At 43.6% G+C, this 18176-nt stretch overlaps 1 protein-coding gene across 1 annotated transcript; it reads left to right on the top strand.

Annotated features, from left to right (window-relative positions):
- Positions 1-4954: 4954 nt before the first annotated feature.
- Positions 4955-17905, top strand: LOC127229170 (F-box/LRR-repeat protein 21). The gene is made up of 5 exons (XM_051194185.1): positions 4955-5001; positions 7530-7896; positions 8318-8440; positions 12858-13029; positions 17128-17905. The coding sequence occupies exons 2-5, from the start codon at positions 7531-7533 to the stop codon at positions 17769-17771; spliced, it is 1305 nt and encodes a 434-aa protein (XP_051050142.1). The 5' UTR covers positions 4955-5001; position 7530; the 3' UTR covers positions 17772-17905.
- The last annotated feature ends 271 nt before the right edge of the window (positions 17906-18176 follow it).

The raw sequence follows: 18176 nt of genomic DNA, 5'->3' as shown, positions 1-18176 counted from the left end.
AGCATTGTGTAGTCTTTTGGGTATTTTTGCTTTGGTTTTGTTTGTTTGTTTGTTTTTTCAGGACACTAGTGTCAATCATGAGAGTCCTGAACCAAGCATCTAATTGGCTCCTTAAAACACCACATCCGGAAAACCAACTTAAGGTTCAGAATTGGACAAATGAATCCGGGAGGGAGACACACACATTCATACCCCTCATCGTGTGCCAGCCACCATCCAAGCCCTTGCTGTGAACAAATTGTCCTAATTAATCCAATAGCTGTATGAAGACAGTGCATTGTTATCTGAAGAGGTGAGCAGAGAGATTGAAGGAGCTTGTCCGTGGTGCAACAGGAAGTAGCAGAATCAGGATGTGAGTCTCCAGCAACGCTGGGCTTTTTTTACACTGTCTCTGAAATTTACAGGGCAGAGGAAATGAGGTGATTTGGGCCCCTGTTTCATAAAGGTAGATATAGTATCTCAGACATGTCCTATTGCCAGTTGCTACTTCTGAAGACACGTCCAGACTTCCAAGGCCAAGTTGGCCTTCTTGTCCTATATTATTGTGGCCCCTGTCCCTTTCATTATTCTTTCCTTTTCCCTTTCTCCTTCCCTCCCTCCCTCCCTCCCTCCCCCTCCCTCCCTCCCTCTCTCTCTCTCTCTTCCCTTTGCCCAAAGACCGAATCTGGCCTGGTTTCCAGGGTCCCTTAGCCTCCTTCAGAGGGGAGTGCCGCATGCTATCTGATGACGGACAATGCGTCTTTCCCTGGTAGTCTAAATCATTCCTCACACCCCTAACATGTTTTTTGTTCCTACAGCCCGCTCCTTCCTTCTGCTTGCTCCTGCCGTCCACTTATGAGTGTGTGCATTTGCCTCCTTTCTTTTCTTCCCCTTTCCATTTATATCGACAACAGCTAATATGCAAGTTCTCATAGTAGTGCCAATGTCCCTTTATTCCCCTAAACAATTACTGCTTAAGGGTGTGCTGTGTCCTTCATGCCTTGATCCTGGAAACCCGATTGGGGTGATGAGGTAATGAAGAAGGGACAGACACGTGCAGAGAAGCTGGGGTCAGACAGGCCACGGGCACTCTGATGGAGTGACACCAACTCAAAACAACCTCCTAGAACCCCAGCATCAGACACCCCAGCGTCAGGGAGGGGTTAGCTCAGATGGAGGCCTCTGAGCATAGGCAGCCTCAGGCTCTAAAACCCTGGGAGGAGGAAGCTGCACATGCTAGTGTTTTCACACACTGGTTAATTGATCACAAACACTCATACCTGCAAAAAGCCATCAGCATGGGAACAAAGGGAGACTGTGGTCCCTGTGAAGCTCATCCCAGAGGAAAGGCTTTGTCAGCTCGCATGGGTCTGAGGCATTGGGTTCTAGACATGGCTGCGATCGCATCAACAATACACATTTACTCCGGACTTGTTAATTTAATCTTCACTTTCACTCAGGACTGCCTCAGCTCTGCACAGGGGTGAGCTGTATAGTTGACTATTGCTCATTTTGGTTTTTCATAGTGGGTCTAGTCCTGGATAGGACCTTGCTGTCTTAGTCTAGAACAAAGTACCATAAACCGGGTAGGCTATAAGTAGTGAGAACTTATTCTTCACCAGCAAAGGAGATCTGGAAAGAGAGCCTGGTTCCCTAAACACCCATCTAACAGAGGGTAACAACACTTCAACCCACTTCAACCTAGTCCTAAACACTGCAAATACTTCTAACTAAAAGAGAAGACTTTATCTAAGTAATAATAATAATAATAATAATAATAATAATAATAATAAAATAAAGCAACCACCTAACTCCTGATGCACAGGTCCCAATGTAAAAACAGAAGGAAAAAAACACTAAAATAAGACATGCCTCCTCCAAATCCTGCCCACTCTAAAGCAGCGTTCCTTAACAAGAGTGACCTAGATGAAATTCCAGACAAAGAATTAAAAAAAAAAAAAGCATGATGATAAATCCATTCATAGAAACGAAAGAAGGCACAAGCAAACTTCTGAATGAAGTCCCAGAGAACACAAACAGCTGAATGAAATAAGGAAGTTGGTGCAGGATGAGTGGAATTCAATAAAGACAGAAATATCTGGGGGAAGGAAAAAGGCAGTGATGCTGGAAATGGAAACCCCAGCGAGTGAAATGGAAAGCCAAAGGGACAGTTCGTGGGGAGGACAAAAAGCAGGGCTTGGAGGCAAGATGGAGGAAGTGGAATGTTCATCCATCGACAGCAATAAATGGTTTTCAAAATGGGAATGCAAGATGCTTGATCTTTGGGATGTCATAACAAGATGAAATCTAAAAGCACTGAATAGGACATAGTATACGGCTATTTTCTTGAAACTGAACCAGCCCCTCCAGGAGAGGGAAGAGGCTTGTGAGACCTAGGAAGTAAAGAGACGATTGCATACCTGGAAAGCAGAATCTTGGAATGTTCCAAGCTGTGTGGAAACAGTTCATGCTGCTTAAAGCCTGACTCCAACCAGCTCAGCTGCAGGGAGACGTCTGTGGTATCCATAAGCTGAGCAGAGGGCTCCAGGCTTGGGGGTTCTTGCTGATGCACCTGAATTATTATTAGTAGTAGTAGTATTAATTACTATTATTGTAGCAGGAGTTGCAGGGTTCTTTCTATGGGAAGTAAGATATGTAACGAGGGCTGAGCCAATAGGGTTCAGAGTCGGGCTCCAAGTTGGGAGTCTTAGAGAGTTCAAGACAGATGCAAGTTGATGAGCCTTGCCTGGGGTACAAGAGCTTGGAAGTGGCTTTGTTGAACACCATGGTCGGAAGTGAATTTATGAAGTAGAGGCTTTGGTGGGCTTGTGATCTAGACTGGCGATGAATCTGGTTCATGGGGTGACAAAGCAATCTAAAAGAAATCAAAGAAGAACAAAATGGTGCGGAGGGGTGGGGGGAGTCTGTTCAGGTCACCTGGGAGTAAAGTATGGCAAGATCTGTGTCAATTGAGTTCCCGAGGAAAAAGAACTGGCAGCTAGACACCACAGAACTCATTTTATAATAGGAACGGCAAATTAATCTAAGATGTTAGAACCGAGTGAGGAGGAATGATGGGGGAATTACAGAGGGACTTGGGGAATCTGGGGGAGACACACATCTATGGTATCTTAATATCCTTGTCTGCCATGCTGGTCTCAAAGGCGGCAAATCCTGGGGTATGAGCAGTTTATGTTTGTCGGTTACAAAACGAGTGTGGGAGGACCTACCTGCTGATATAGGGCTGTGTCTTGATGTAGTAAGCAGAAGGGAAAGCTCCAGAACGCTGTGCATGGCTTGAGCTCATAGTTCGAAACGACTTTTAAAATCAACTGTAAAATCCTTAGCTCACTGTGCACTGTTTGCATACTGGCAGGCTGGCAGCTCATAGGTGACCTTCTGCTGTCCTGGCCTGCAGCCCCGGGGACCCAAAGGGGCTAAGCTAACACTGCAGCTTCTAACCAAGGTCCCTCAATTATCTGTGTGCTCTGCTCGTAGTAGTGGGGTGACCTTCTCAAGCTAAAACCGGAAACTGGAGCTGCAAGTTTTGGGCAAGCGGTCAGTTATTTAACTGAATACTCAGCATCCCGCTTGCTAATTAAGGAGCACTCTCACGGTGCCCACGGGGACCAAAGGACTCCTGGAGGTCTGAGAACCTGCACGTGCTGGGTGAGGCCACCTGGGCTCCAACAGAGCAGAGCGGTGGGGGCGGGGCGGGGCTGCCTGGGGTCAGAGCTTCCAGGGGCTTCCACCATGGGCGGGGCGTGGGCAGTCACTGGGACCTGTTCTTAGATAAGCCCTGGACACCGAGGCTTCCCGGAGGGGCGTGGCGTGGCGTGGGCGGGGCCTGGCCTGCGGGACCATTCTGTCCATCACAGCCCAGCTTTAGGCGGCCCCGGAGCGCGCCTCCGTGAGAAGCGGGCTGCGGGTGTTCCGCAAGCAGAGTCCTGTGCTGGACCTGAGGGCTGGACTCGGGCTAGCTGCAGCTCAGGCGTGTTCCGAGGTAACATTTATGGCGCAGCCTCCGGGAGCTGATGGGGCGGGGCGGGCCGAGCCACAGAGCGAGCCCTGAGAGCCTCCGGGCCGGCCGCAGAGGGAGAGCGGAACCGAACCCGCTCGGACCCAAGCCTGCCGAGCCGAGCCCCCTCCCGAGATGGCCCTTGCTGCCGTTTCACAGAGCTACTTCTGTGGAGGGTTTTTTGGTTAGAGTGGGGTTGTTCCCAAGCCCGGTTCCTCTGGGCAGTTAGAATGTAAGATCAATTGCACCGTGCATGTCTAGAGCGGTGCGTTTGCACTGTCACTAGAACTCATTTTTAGATTCTAAACTCTGCCTGGCTTGACATGGCCTCTTTCCAGGCTGGAAGCAGAGGTTGCAGGAAGATGGGGCAGGCTTCTGGGTGCTCAACTCCCCCAACGGATTCTAGGGGATGGCTCAAGTTCTGTGCAACTTTTCTGGCATCCTCGCGTCTCAAAAAAGTGTTTTCAATCCAAATCCAATTTTGCAAACTCCAGTCACCAGATACTGCAATTAAAAATGAATGTATCTATTCAAAAATTGAGGTTTCCTTCGTAAGTAAATATATCTTAATATTGCAGGGAAGTTCAAACTGCGCTGGAAGATTTATACAGCTTATAAACAAAAACATGTAATTATGAAGCACCTTAAATTTTCATGATATCTCTCCATTGATATTAAGTAAAATGTGAATTTTCAGAGTCCTTCACTACCTGATATGGAACCTTAACATAGCTTCCAGTGTAATGCCTGGCAAGCACTGCATGCAATTTTCATATGGGCAGAAAAATAGTTTTCGCATTAATAATTTACTAATAAGGTCACTGAATGTATTTAATGACTTATGAACAACTTAAGCATAAAATTATCATATGCTCTAATGATGCTTTTGTGGTGTTTTCCAAGATTGAAAGTGAAGGCAAATGGATGTTGGTGAGTAACCTCATGGCTGCAATCCCTTCATTTCATTGGTTCAGCGTGAACTGTAACTTGGAAGCCATCTTTAGGTAAGAGGGTCTTGAAAAAGAAGTGATCCCATTTCTTTAACGTAAAAAGAAATGATCAGGTTTTTTTTTAAAAAAAAATGGCCCCATATATTTAAGTTAGAATTTTTATATAAAACATTTCCAAGAAAAAAATTTAATGGGAATACGATATGACCAAGTGGCATTCCATATTCATAAATCATTTAATAAATGTTTTATTTATTCCATATTATTCCATATGATAAATTCCATATTAATAATTCACTCACATTATTTAACTAAATAATAAATAAATGATCAAAAAGTATTTCCAAGTAATACAAATCAATGTGTCTTGCATTGTAAAATATAATGACCCACATAGCTGCAATGTTGTGCTATATGAAGTTTATAATTGAGAGGGTAGAGTTTTATGCTTTATTAATTTATGTGAGAAAGAAAATTAACATGTATTTTAGTAAATTATTGGTAATATTAACATAATATTTCTTTTAAGTAGTTTGTTACTTGTATTTTTATTTTGCCTGCATTTATATCTAGATACCATGTATGTGCCTGATGCATGTGTGGGTGCTGGGAATCGAACCTGGGTCCTCTGTAAGAGTAGCAAGGGCTTGTAATCACTGAAGCCAATGAAGCATCTTTCCAGCTCCTAATAACATTAATTCTTTATGATGATTCAGTAAACTGGCAATTTAATGAATTGAGTAAATTAAACAATTTTTGTTATGAACAATCAAGATTTTAATATATAACACAATCACTCTGTGTAGAGAACATGAGGTAGTTATGCAAAACCTAGCATTTGGATAAAGTCTAAATTTGTCTTCACTGCTCTTTTAGTAAAATTTTATATAAGGATAGCCTTTCTTTTTTTCTTTTTTTCTTTTTCTTTTGGCTTTTCAAGACAGGGTCTCTGTGTAGCCTTGGCTGTCCTGGAACTTGCTTTGTAGAGCAGACTCGCCTCGAATTCACAGAGATCCACCTGCCTCTGCCTCCTGAGGGTTGGGATTAAAGGTGTGGGCTGCCACCGCTCAGCTAAATTTTAACTATTTTGTAGGCTATGAAGTGAAGTGAAGTGAAACAGTTACAGTCTTACTATTATGGATGTCTTCTGCCTCTGGGTTTAGAATCTAGCCTTTACTCCTTCACACACACACACACACACACACACACACACACACTTATGTTGAGGGGGGTTCTAAAGGGACTAGCAGTAAGGAGCGCATCTCTAGGCTGTGCTCTGAATCGTTGCCTTGTATTGCTTGACAGGGTCAGTCCGATGGAGATGGATGAAATAGCTCTTCCTTTGTTGTTTGGGTTACAAGTTGGCAAGGGTTTTGTTTTCCATTGCAGTTTCTGAGCCCTAAAATGACTTTATTTCTTCAGTGATTTTATAGGTCAGTCCTGCTTCTGGGATCCTACTTTATGTTGTGGTTAAGAAATGTTTCGCATCACTCAGACCGAATCACAAGACAAATGTACTTACGCTGTAAATAAATATTTCAGTAGATTTGAAGGTATGTTCAAATCTGACGCTGAATTTGCATATCCATTCCTGATCTCTGAAAAGAGAGTTAGTTCAGATCATTTTTACCATTATAAAGCCTCTCAAATAACATTCTACTTAATAATTCGGATTCTTAGATAAAACATGAAGAGAAGGTTACAGATAATTTCTTATATGTGTCGCTATACCTGGGCTTCGGAGTGTTAGAGCTTTGTAGTATCCCAAATAGTTAATGCCTGGAGACTTTTTCTGGGGAGAATAATGTTCATTCCCATGCTCCTTATTACTGACCTCAGAGGAGCAGATACTCAGGCATCTACTCTGCCTCTGCTATATCAACATTTCCCAGAATTCTTATATTCAGGTTGTCTCTTGAAATCCATTGCAGATCATTTGGTGTTCTCTTAGAACTGTGGCTTGACTTGCAGAATGAAAGTAGTTCAGAGAAACTCGAGTTAGTATAACAGCACTTCTTGAGTATGCGTGGCACGCCGGGGCATAAAGGGATCCACTCCTCACAGCAGCTATGAGTGCCCTGATCCCTGCTTTATGGATGAGCAACCAGGTTCAGAGTCACGTGGTTAATACACGAGACTCCTCCTGATGGATGCTCTCAGTGTAAGTTTTACTGTCTCTCAGATCTCCCAGGAACTCGGCAAGATTTCAGTGTGGTGTTTCCTTTGCAGGATATAGAACGACACAGAACTTAACCATGGGGAAGACAAAACTTGGGGTACATGCCACTTTGAATGCTTCCTCCTAGAGGCCCCCAGCCACTTCTTCCATACACAAAGGCAGTCAGTCACATTCACGTCTCTGTTTTTCCTCTCCATTGATCACGGCTGTGAGGGCGGGTTTTGCACATGACCTTTATCCTCAGCACAAAGTGGCACTTACCAATGCACGGAAGTGGAGTGTTACTGTTAAAAGTGTGTCAGTGGGATTATTGTCCATTCCTAATACTATTCTGTACGATTAGAACATAGATATTTGTGGAACAGTGAAAAAAGAAACAAACCACATTTTCTGGTGCTTACAGAATGAAGAGGAATAATTTCTCTGCTGTGAGTAAAGCTGTCCCGACTTCACCAGCAGTGAAGCAGCCCAAACGTGGGCTCTGCACATCTCTCACACAGACCCATGGGCTCTCTGTTCTTCTAGACTGGGGGACATTACCTCACCATGTGATATTACACATTTTCCAGTACCTTCCTTTAATAGACCGAGCCAGGGCATCTTCTGTGTGTAGGAGGTGGAATGAAGTATTTCACATTCCTGATCTTTGGAGAAAGTTTGAGTTTGAGCTGAACCAATCAGCCACCTCCTATTTCAAGTCCACGCACCCTGATCTCATTCAACAGATCATCAAGAGGCATGCCGAGCATCTGCAGTATGTCAGCTTTAAGGTAGGGAGCGGCGACATCGCTGTCCCCTCTGTGTGTTTGGATTCTTGCTTGGAGGCACTCCGTAAATACTCTAGGACTGTTACCCATCATTGCTTTCTGGTTTGTCTCTCGTGATTATACAGACTGAAATAGAGAACCCAAGCTGTAGTTAAATGACTTAAAGTTCCGTTTGCTTACTTGGGTGTTATTATTAATCCCCGGGTAATTACAGAGCTCTGAAAGCATGAAGTGCTGAAAAGCTTCTTTGATTGACATCTCTGTGTCTCCCGTTGTGAGCTCAGACATTCCACATGAAAACAATTATTTGTGTTGATGAAAGGGGTCAACAAAACTTGGTTATTGGATTCCATTAAATGATTTCATTTCCAGTGGTTCTGATAAATTGCCTTCAGGAAATTCAGATGGAAAACTGTCTTTATAGGTTGATAGTAGTACGGAGTCAGCAGAAGCTGCCTGTGATATTCTCTCGCAGCTGGTGAATTGTTCGATCCAGACCTTGGGACTGATTTCAACAGCCAAACCAAGTTTTATGAATGTACCAAAGGTAAGGATATGGTGCCTTTGTGAGATGTGGTGAACTTCTTTTTAAATGATGTTTGTGTTCATATGTATGCAGGTGTACATGTGTGTGCATGCATGTGGCCATCAGAGGACACACTCCCCCACCCCTGAAACACCATCCATCGCCTTTAAGAGTGGGTGTCTCATTGGCTTAGAGTTAGGCTAGACCAGCTATCTAAGTAGCCCCAGGGATCTGCCTGCCGGTTAAAATTCAGTTCTGGATAATAAAGAGAAGAGTTGGAGTTTTGTCTTTGTAGGAACCACACTGCCTTCAGGCCTCCGCTGAGTGCCCCTGGCTCCTCAGAGGCATCGTCTCAAACTGGTCACTCTTTGCTTGTGCTGTCTTAGTTCAGAAAATACTCTGTCAAAAAGCAATTTGAGGGAGAAATGGCCTGCCTGGCAGGCAGCTCAGGACACAGTCCATTGTGGTCAGGGAGCCAAGGAGCAGGAGCTTGAAGCCTCTGGTTACTTGGCAGCTGTCGTCGGGCAGCAGGGGATGCTGGGTGCGCGCTGCTACTCTTCAGTACCCGTTCCCGTTCCTTCATACGGTCCAGCACCAAACAGGGACAGGGCTGTGTACATTCAGCAAGTCTTCTCTCCTCAGTTCACATAATCAGGGTAAAGCTGGGACAGTGTGGAGGCTCAGTGGGTAAAGGTGCCTGCCATCAAGTCTAAGAATTTGAATTTGATTCCCAGGACAAATATGGTGGCAGCAACTTGTCCTCTGACCTCCACTTATGGGCAATAGCATGCGTATTTGCATGAACACATACAAGGAAGCAAGTAAATAAACAAATAATGAATAAGATGATCTCCAAAGGCTCCAAGGCGGTTCTAGATTCTGTCAAGTTGACGACTAACACTAACCATAATGCCTACAATGAATGTCATGTGTTAGTACTCAAAACCATCTTAATGGATAGTAGAGTCTGCTTATTGTCTCTTCCTCACACTCAAACTAATGCTTTGAGGGATGAGAGTCTCTGTGCAGTGTGTTTCCACCAGGAACCCAGGTTGAAGTAGTATTCTGTTTGTAACTAGCACTTCATTGCTGATAAAAACCTCCTCACAGGAAGTTCCTACAGTAGAGGGTAGGGATATAACAGCATCTTCACTCCTATAAACTGGGTCATGGCTCTCTTATCCAGGCTTTCTGCTAGCCTGTTATCTTTTTAAAAGATAGGCTGGAAAAAAAATTGGGTCATTTGGGGATTTAGAATAATATACGTAATCAGATGAAAATTGACTAGTGCTAAATAGTTACTTCCTTGTTTATAAACCACAGACCCAGACTGACCTGATGGTCTTAGGTTCTATCGCTAAGGCTGATAGAACCCTTCAGCCTCCAGGGCCAGCATCTGAGTTTGCTGAGGCAGTTACCCAGAAGATGCCAGGAAGTAGGTGGCCAGCTCTGTCTTGGTGAATTCTGTGGCCTTCGGACAGCTTAAGAAGCTCTCCAGGATCCTGTCTTGTTTTTCCCACTTATAAACCAGTGGAAAAACTAGATAAAATTACGGGATTTTAAAGAGCATAGCAAATGTGATTGTGATGAAACGTGTTATGCCACTTAAATGTTCTTCAAGACTAAAACAATTAATTCAGAGTTGATTAAAGAGGGGAAAATCAACTTTATATTTCTTAAAAAAGAGATATAGTTTCATATTAATTTAGTAGCACACTAGCCCTCTACTATGTGAAAAATCACCTTTAATTAGTGTAAGACAACATGTTTTACACATTTATAGCCACTCTATTCATCCTAACAGGGCCAGTAGAACCTTTAGTACAACCAAGATTGAGTGTGTGGAAGGGAATGGGTCTTGCCTTGGATTTGATTTCCACACTTTCTGACTTTCCCAGAAATAGTGAATCTGAAAATGTGTGAGATTCTGCCTACACTTAGGGCAGATTATTAATAAGCTTTATTTTTTAATTGTTCAAAAATATAACTATTTAGTTTGTTTAAATCTGCTTAAAAAAGAACATGATATCATAACACTTCTTCATCCTTTCAATAAATATTTATTGACTACTATTTCCCAGATACTATCTTGGGTCTGGAAATATGGACGTGAACGAAACAGGGAAAAAATGTATTTCTCCTAGAGAGAGGCAGGAAGAACCCACAGGATTCTAGGCTTTCAGGGCTATGCAGCTCTGCCTTAAATCCTCAGCCCCATTGATTCAGGGGAGAAGAGACCACAGACTGCGAAAGGAATGCACATGGCTATGGGCCATGCGCCTTCATCTGTGAGCACTAACAGCTGTCCCATGTAGCTGTCCTACATTACCATACTTCAGATTCCTTCCCCCCTTAATATGTAAAAGTATAAAAAATGTATTCTTTCCTCATGAAACATAGAGAAACAGACTCTGCATTGAACTTGGCTGGTGATCCATAGTTAGCTAATCTCTATTCTAGAAAAGGAATACAATATGCCCTTCTAATACTAGACATCAAATTCTTGAGGTTGAAAACAGCTAAGACATCCTTTACGGGATACTTGGGACTTCTTCCTTTCTTATTGTTCCTTTTCCAGTTGTGCTTTGGAACTTTCTGTTATAGGAATGGATGTGCACATTAAGGGAGTCTACACCACAAACAAGTTAGTTTTTCCCCAGGGATCCAAGGTTGGTCTTTCATATGCATATCACTCAATGTAATGTAACACATAGATAGGTTTCGAAATGAAAATCACATGATCATCTCACCAGACAACAAGCAGTCTTTGACAGAATTCAACACAACATTCCTCTAAAACTAGATGAGAATGTCCACTCTAACCACTCTTATTCAATATAATGCATGAAATCTTAGCTAGAGCACTAACATTAGAGAAATAAATAAAAGGGATACAGCGGAAAGGAAGAAGACTATGCTATGCTTACAATATCCTAAAGTTTGCCAGAGAACCTTAAACTCCAGCAGAGTCACAAGGTACAAAATCACCATAGAAAAGTCAGTAGCCTTTCTATATATTAACTGCCAGGAAAGAAGAACTCAAGGAGAAATCCCATTTATAACCCCAAAGACCCAAAACTCCGAAATAAGCCTAACTGTGGAGCGAGGTATTAGAAGACCTCTGCAATGAAAACCTTAAGACGTCAAAGACATTTAAGAAGATACTAGAAGATGGAAAAACCTCATGGCAGAATCAGTACTGTAGAAAATGGCTACATTAGCCAAAGTTTACAGATTCAACTATCTCCATCAAAACTGCATTGACAGTCTTCACAGAAATAGAGGATTCTATTGTTTTATATGGATGCACAAATAAGCGCCACTGCCACAGCAACTCTAACCAGAAAGCGCAATGTGCACATCCAAAAGCTGGCCTCAAGTTATATTGCATAGCCAAAGTAACAGAAACTTGGCTTGGAACAGTCACAACAACAGACATACAAGCCAGTGTTACAGAATATAAAACCTAAAAATGAGAGCAAACAGGCACAAGTCAAAAACATACATTGGAAAAAATACAGCATCTTCAGCCAACGTTGGTTGGAAAATTGGATATCCACAAATAGAAGAATGAAACCTCTTACAGAAATCACTGGAATAGAATGTAAGGCCTAAAACTGGGCTCAAACAGCTACAGCTACTTAATCTACAAAAAGCAAGAACACACATTAAAAGATTTACTATATGAACCAGATGTGCTACTAGTAAACTGCCTGCAGTAATAGTCTAAGTCAACTACACAGAGGTGCATACATAACCACGTTTATTGACTTACTGTTCACCATAGCTAAGAAGTAGAACCAGCCTGGATGTCCATCAGCGGACAAAGGAATAAAGCATAGTACATAGATACTAGAATTTTTTCCCCTTGAAGAAATGTGAAGCCATGGTATTTTCAGAAGCATGTATGGAAGTGGAGATCATTATGCTAACAAATAGATCAGACTGGGGAAAACAAATACTACATGGTTTCTCATTTATGCAGACTCTTGTGTGTGTCCAGTGTGTGTGTGTGAGATGATGAAAGCAGAAAGGGAGGAGAGAGAGAGAGAGAGAGAGAGAGAGAGAGAGAGAGAGAGAGAGAGAGAGGGAGGGAAGGAGGGAGGGAGGGAGGGCAGTAGTACTTGAAGGGATGAGGGTACCAGAGATAGATGAGTCGGGAGGATAGGGAATGGCAGGCAGAAGGGAATGAATAGGAGGAAATTATAAAGACATGCGCGTGAAAAATGTCATAATGGAACCCATGCTTTGTATACTAACTTGAAACTTTATTTAAAAAGGAAATAGAAATGTCTTCTACTGGCTAGCGATAGCATGAAAATATAATATATTCATTGTTTTACTGCCGTTTTAGCATTTAACAATTTATTTTTGTTGCTACTTGATTGAAATTGAGTTTTTCAATATTTTCATAATGTCTTTCTTATTGCCATGCAAGCCTCATTTTGTGTCAGCACTTACAGTTGTGTTTGTCAACTCTAAATCGTTATCATCAATTAAAATTGAAGATACACCAGTGGACGATCCCTCACTTAAGATTCTTGTGGCCAACAATAGTGACACTCTGAGACTCCTAAAAATGAGCAGCTGTCCTCATGTTTCGTCCGACGGTAGGTTGCATTTTTTTATATATATAAATTGATTGTGGGTTTTTATTATAGTAACAGTAGATTACTTATTGAGAAGTACATGCCTTAACTTATTAATTTTATCCAAAAGCAATCTTAATCTTCAAATTCGACGTCAGTTGCTTCTTCAGAGGATATTTTTCCCTCGGACACGTGTTAATCTTTTCTAAATTAGTGGCCTATTTTTGACAGCTTCACACATGTGTATAATATAGTATGCTTATGCTCACTCCCGTTACCTTCTTTTGCCCCTGCCCTGTCAGAGCCTTTCTCTGCCCAGATAGCTTCCTTTCTAACTAATTTCCGATGTACTCTTTTGACCCACTGAGCTCAATGGGATTACCTTCATGAGCATGGGTTGGGATTATTGGATGCTTTACCATGAGTGCTTTACCAATGGCAACACCACTGAAGAAAATCTTCTCCCCATCGACAATCCACAGAAAATAGCTCTTCACAGAGGGGTGGGGCCTAACGAGCTCCTCCGCCACCCATGATGCTACGTTGGTGGGTCCCGTCAGCCGCCGTACAGCAAACAGTGTCATGTCCAGAAGACAGTGTTCCACAGAGTACTTTCCCGCCCTCTGTCTCCTGCGTCCTTCCCACCTGCCTCTACGGCAGTGCTCCCTGCATCTTGACCGGTGCAGTATATAGATGCTGTCTTTAGGGCTAAGCACGCAGAAGTCTCTTATGTCTTCATCTCTTTTACCAGTTAAAGGCTCTGCAGTAACTGCCGTCCACTAAAACCGGGGCTTCTCTGCCTGCGGCTAAGCAGCACTAACCCACGGGCATAAGACAGGTATCCAGAAGCCAGTTTGATGGGCATAGCGTGCCTGTCTAGCAGAATGACAGGAGAAGTTCCCTTGTCATGCCCTATGACCTGGCCTTTGGTCAGGTCTACAGGTCACAAGCACAAGTCCTTTTCTATGGAGTGGCCTCAAATTCAATTAGAAAGTGTCGTCCCCATAACAGTCACGTCCCTGGTGCACCAGTGGGCACCGTGCCTGATGAAGGTTGAGAGCACACGGGGTGCACAGCGGAGTACTCCCCCACAGTGGCCTCCATCGCACGCTGCTGAAGCACTGTGAGAGCTAGCCTGCCGGAAACTTCCAGCTCCGTTTCAGTTTGATCTCACTACATCTAGTGTCTTTTCCGCTTTCCCTTTTGAGTGTTTCCAAGTTTTCACTGGAGCTGTGTTTCACTTCCTTGATTTGGTTTATTCCAAGGTGTGCATGGGGAGTGGGGGGGGGCAATTGTGAACGGATTGTTTTCCCGATTTCTTCCTCGGCTCATTTGTTATTTACTGGCATGTGGGATGATTTGTGTATGCTCATTTTGTGTCCTGCCACTTTCTTATCAGCGTTCATCGGCTCTAAAGGTTTTCTGGAAAAGTCTTATGTGGAGACGTGTGTCCTCTGCAAGCACTTTACACTTTACTTCCTTTCCTACTGCCCTCGCCTTCTATTGCCGTGATAAAACACGATGACAGGAAGCAAGTTGGGGAAGAAAGGGTTCCCTTCATCTTCTAGCTTGCAGTCCATCATCCAGAGATGCCAGGGCAGGAACTTGGAGGCAGGAAGAGATAGAGGCCTTAAAGGAAAGAGGGGAGCTGCTTACTGGCTAGTGTCTTAGGCTTGCTCAGCCTGCTTTCCAATAGACCCCGCCCAAAGGGTGACTGACGCCACCCACAATAGGGTTAGCATTCTAATGTCAATCTCTAATTATGAAAATACATCTAATTAAGAAAATTTCTCCAGTGCTGTTGCCACTGGTGAGGCTTACTCACAGGCCTCTCTGGTGGGGACATTTTCTTAATTGGGATCTATCGCGGTTTAATAAAGATCAGGATAAACAAATAGGCCGAACAGATGTTTATTCAGGGAGAAATAACTTACAGCCTAGACAGATGAACACCAGCAAGTTCCACCGGATGCTCTCCTCTCCACATCCCTCCTGTAAGAGAGCGGTCCCAGCTCCTCCTCAGACCTAGTTCTCCAGGTCACTTCAGCCCCTGGCTCCACCCCCAACGGGCGTGGTCAGTGCCACAGAAGCAGACAAAGTGAATAACATCTCACTACAGGGATCCCCTCATCCTAGATGACTCCTGTGTGTGTCATAGAACCAGCCAGCTCACTTAGTTATTCCTTTTATTGCTTCTTTCTGCTTGATGTCCTAAGGCTTCTATTGCTATAATGAGTAAGAGTGGAGGAAGTGAGCAGCTAGTTTGTTCCTCATTTTAGTCAGAATGCTTTGGTATCTCCCCCTTTCATATAATTTCAGCTATAGGTTCTATAGGTTCATTGTAGGTCGCCTTTATTACGTCGAGTACATTACTTCTGTTCCCACTTTCTTCAAGGCTTTTCTCACGAGGGAATGTGGCGTTTTGTGAAATCCATTTTCTACTTCTATTGAGAAAGGCGTATGGTTTCTGTCTTTAACGCTGTTTTATATGATGTCTTATGTTTATTGATTTGCACGTTTTGAACGTGTTCCTTACAGCTGTAGAATGAAGCCAGCTTGATCCTGTTGAATGACCTTTTTGATGAGTTCCTATATTTGATTTGCAAGCATTTGTAAGCGTGTGTGTGTGTGTGTGTGTGTGTGTATGCGCATGTGCACATGTGCATGTTCATCGTTTAAAGTGTTGGTGAACATTGGCTATGACACGTGTAGAAATCAGGAATAGATAGTCACCATCCAACTCTTTGGAGACACAGTGTCAATCATGCCACTGTAGACACAGGGTCCGCTGGTACAGGAGCTCCTGGGAATTCTTCATCCCCACCTTCCGTCTTGTTGGCGGGGCAGTAAGATTGCAGAAACACGCCTCCTGCAGCTTTACCTGCATCTGGGGACCCAAACTCAGATCCTTCTGCCAGCACAGCAGGCTCACCAGCCTCCAAGGTTTGCAAGTATTTGGCTGGATGTTCATTAGGAAGATCGATCAGTCTATAATTTCTTTTTTTTTCTAGTTAATTTTTAAATTAACACCCCAAAGTAATGGTTTTATCGTGGCATTTCCATGTACACTCATGTGTTATTACATTTAATGCCCATTGGCCTCCCTTCCCCCGCCCCCTAACTGGCTCTCTTCCTGCTTTCACAGCAATATATCCCATTACTCCCTGTTTTCCCCCACGTCTTCCTTCCCTGTCACAGCCCCTTTACAGCCTCCTTTCATGCTCACCTGACTCAGGAAGAAAGAACCTCAGTTGAGGAAATGCTTCCCTCAGATTGGCCTGAGACAAGTCTGTGGGTGCATTTTCGTCATTCATAATTGATGTGGGCCCAGCCCTCTGTGAGCAGGGCCGCCCTGTGCAGGTAGCCCTGGGCTGTGTGCAGAAACTGCTAAGTGAGCGAGGGAAGCAGCAATCGTTCATGATCTTGCCTTCAGTTTCTGCCTCCAGGTCCCGCCTTGGTGTCCGTCAAGACAGACTGTGGTCTAGAAGTCTAAGCCAAATGAACCCTTTCCTCCTCGTGTTCATTTTGGTCAGTGTTTTATCACGGGCACAAGAAGGAAGCGAGGATACATTTGAGCTTTCGTGCCTTGCATGAATGTGCGCGCGCGCATGTGTATGTGTGTGTGCCAGTTTAAATATTCACTTTGAGTATGTTGGAAAGTGTGAAATTTATCTTTCCGAATCTGCCCAGTTGATTCATTTTTGCTAAAAATGTCACAGTTTCATTCTTATGACTCGGTGGAAATTGTATGAAGCAGTTTCTCTGTCCACTCACCTGTTGGTGGACATCATGTGCTGAATTAGCCTGTGGGTGTACCTAAGGTGGGCAGAGCGAGTCTTCTGGTGGCTCCAGCTTTACTCCTTCAGGAAGCTCCACACTGATTCCCACAGTGCCTGCAGCGGGTTGCATACTCTCCCCTCAGCAGTGTGTAAGGGTTCGGGGGTGGGTAAATCCTAACTAACCTGCACACATGTAAATTATGTGAGCAGTCATTTTCCGAATCATCATTACCTATGTGTGGCAGTAAAATAGCTAACTAATAGAAAATTTAAATGTACAAAATCTGTTTTAGTATCTGTGTGATTCTCTGTTCTGAAGGGCTTCCCCAATTTCCCACAGGGATCCTCTGTGTGGCAGACCACTGCCAGGGCCTCAGGGAACTGGCATTAAATTACTACATTCTGAGCGACGAGCTTCTCGCTGCACTCTCAAGTGAGACCCACGTGAACCTCGAGCATCTGCGCATAGATGTTGTAAGTGAGAACCCTGGGCAGATCAAGTTTCACTCTATTAAAAAGCACAGTTGGGATGCGCTGATCAAACACTCTCCGGGAGTTAACATTGTCATGTACTTCTTTGTGTATGAGGAAGAATTTGAGACATTCTTCAGAGAAGAAACCCCTGTCACTCACCTTTACTTTGGGCGTTCAGTAAGCAGAACCATTCTGGGCCGCATAGGTCTCAACTGCCCGCGGCTGATTGAGTTGGTGGTGTGCGCCAATGGCCTTCAGCCCTTGGACAGTGAGCTCATTCGCATTGCTGAACATTGTAAAAGCCTGACAGCCTTGGGCCTGAGCGAGTGCGAGGTCAGCTGCAGTGCGTTCATTGAGTTTGTAAGACTCTGTGGCAGAAGGCTCACCCAGCTGTCTATCATGGAGGAGGTTCTGGTACCTGATGACAATTACACCCCAGATGAAGTTCATGCTGAAGTCTCTAAGCACCTGGGAAGGGTATGGTTCCCGGATGTGATGCCTATCTGGTAACCGGCTGCCAAAGGTTCCAGATTTTCTGCTGGTAGGATTAGCTGTACATTTGGGGATGAGCTGCTGAACTATTTTAGATTAAATACTTGCTATTTGCCAACTATCTTAATTGATTGCTGCCGAATCATTTGAAAACAATATAACACATTAGAATAGCCGGAAAGCTGTGTAGCACACAGACACTGTGTTAATTAGATGGTTCAGAGCACAGGCTACAGGTGTTGAAGACTGAGATACACTTCTCAACCTTATTTGGAGGCACAGTTTACTAAGAAATTTATATTAAATTTATAATTAACATGTAATTATAATTTTCAGTGTTAGATTCCTTTAAGTTATGTATTTTTTTTTGTACCAATACAGGTTTTTACAAAATACATACTGTTACCATTATAGAGGTATGTG

The sequence above is a fragment of the Phodopus roborovskii genome, unplaced genomic scaffold (genome assembly GCF_943737965.1).
Source record: "Phodopus roborovskii unplaced genomic scaffold, PHOROB, whole genome shotgun sequence".
In the NCBI taxonomy this organism is placed as follows: Eukaryota; Metazoa; Chordata; class Mammalia; order Rodentia; family Cricetidae; genus Phodopus; species Phodopus roborovskii.
The sequence above is the reverse complement of the archived record's forward strand: the minus strand, read 5'-3'. Positions and strand labels throughout refer to the sequence as shown.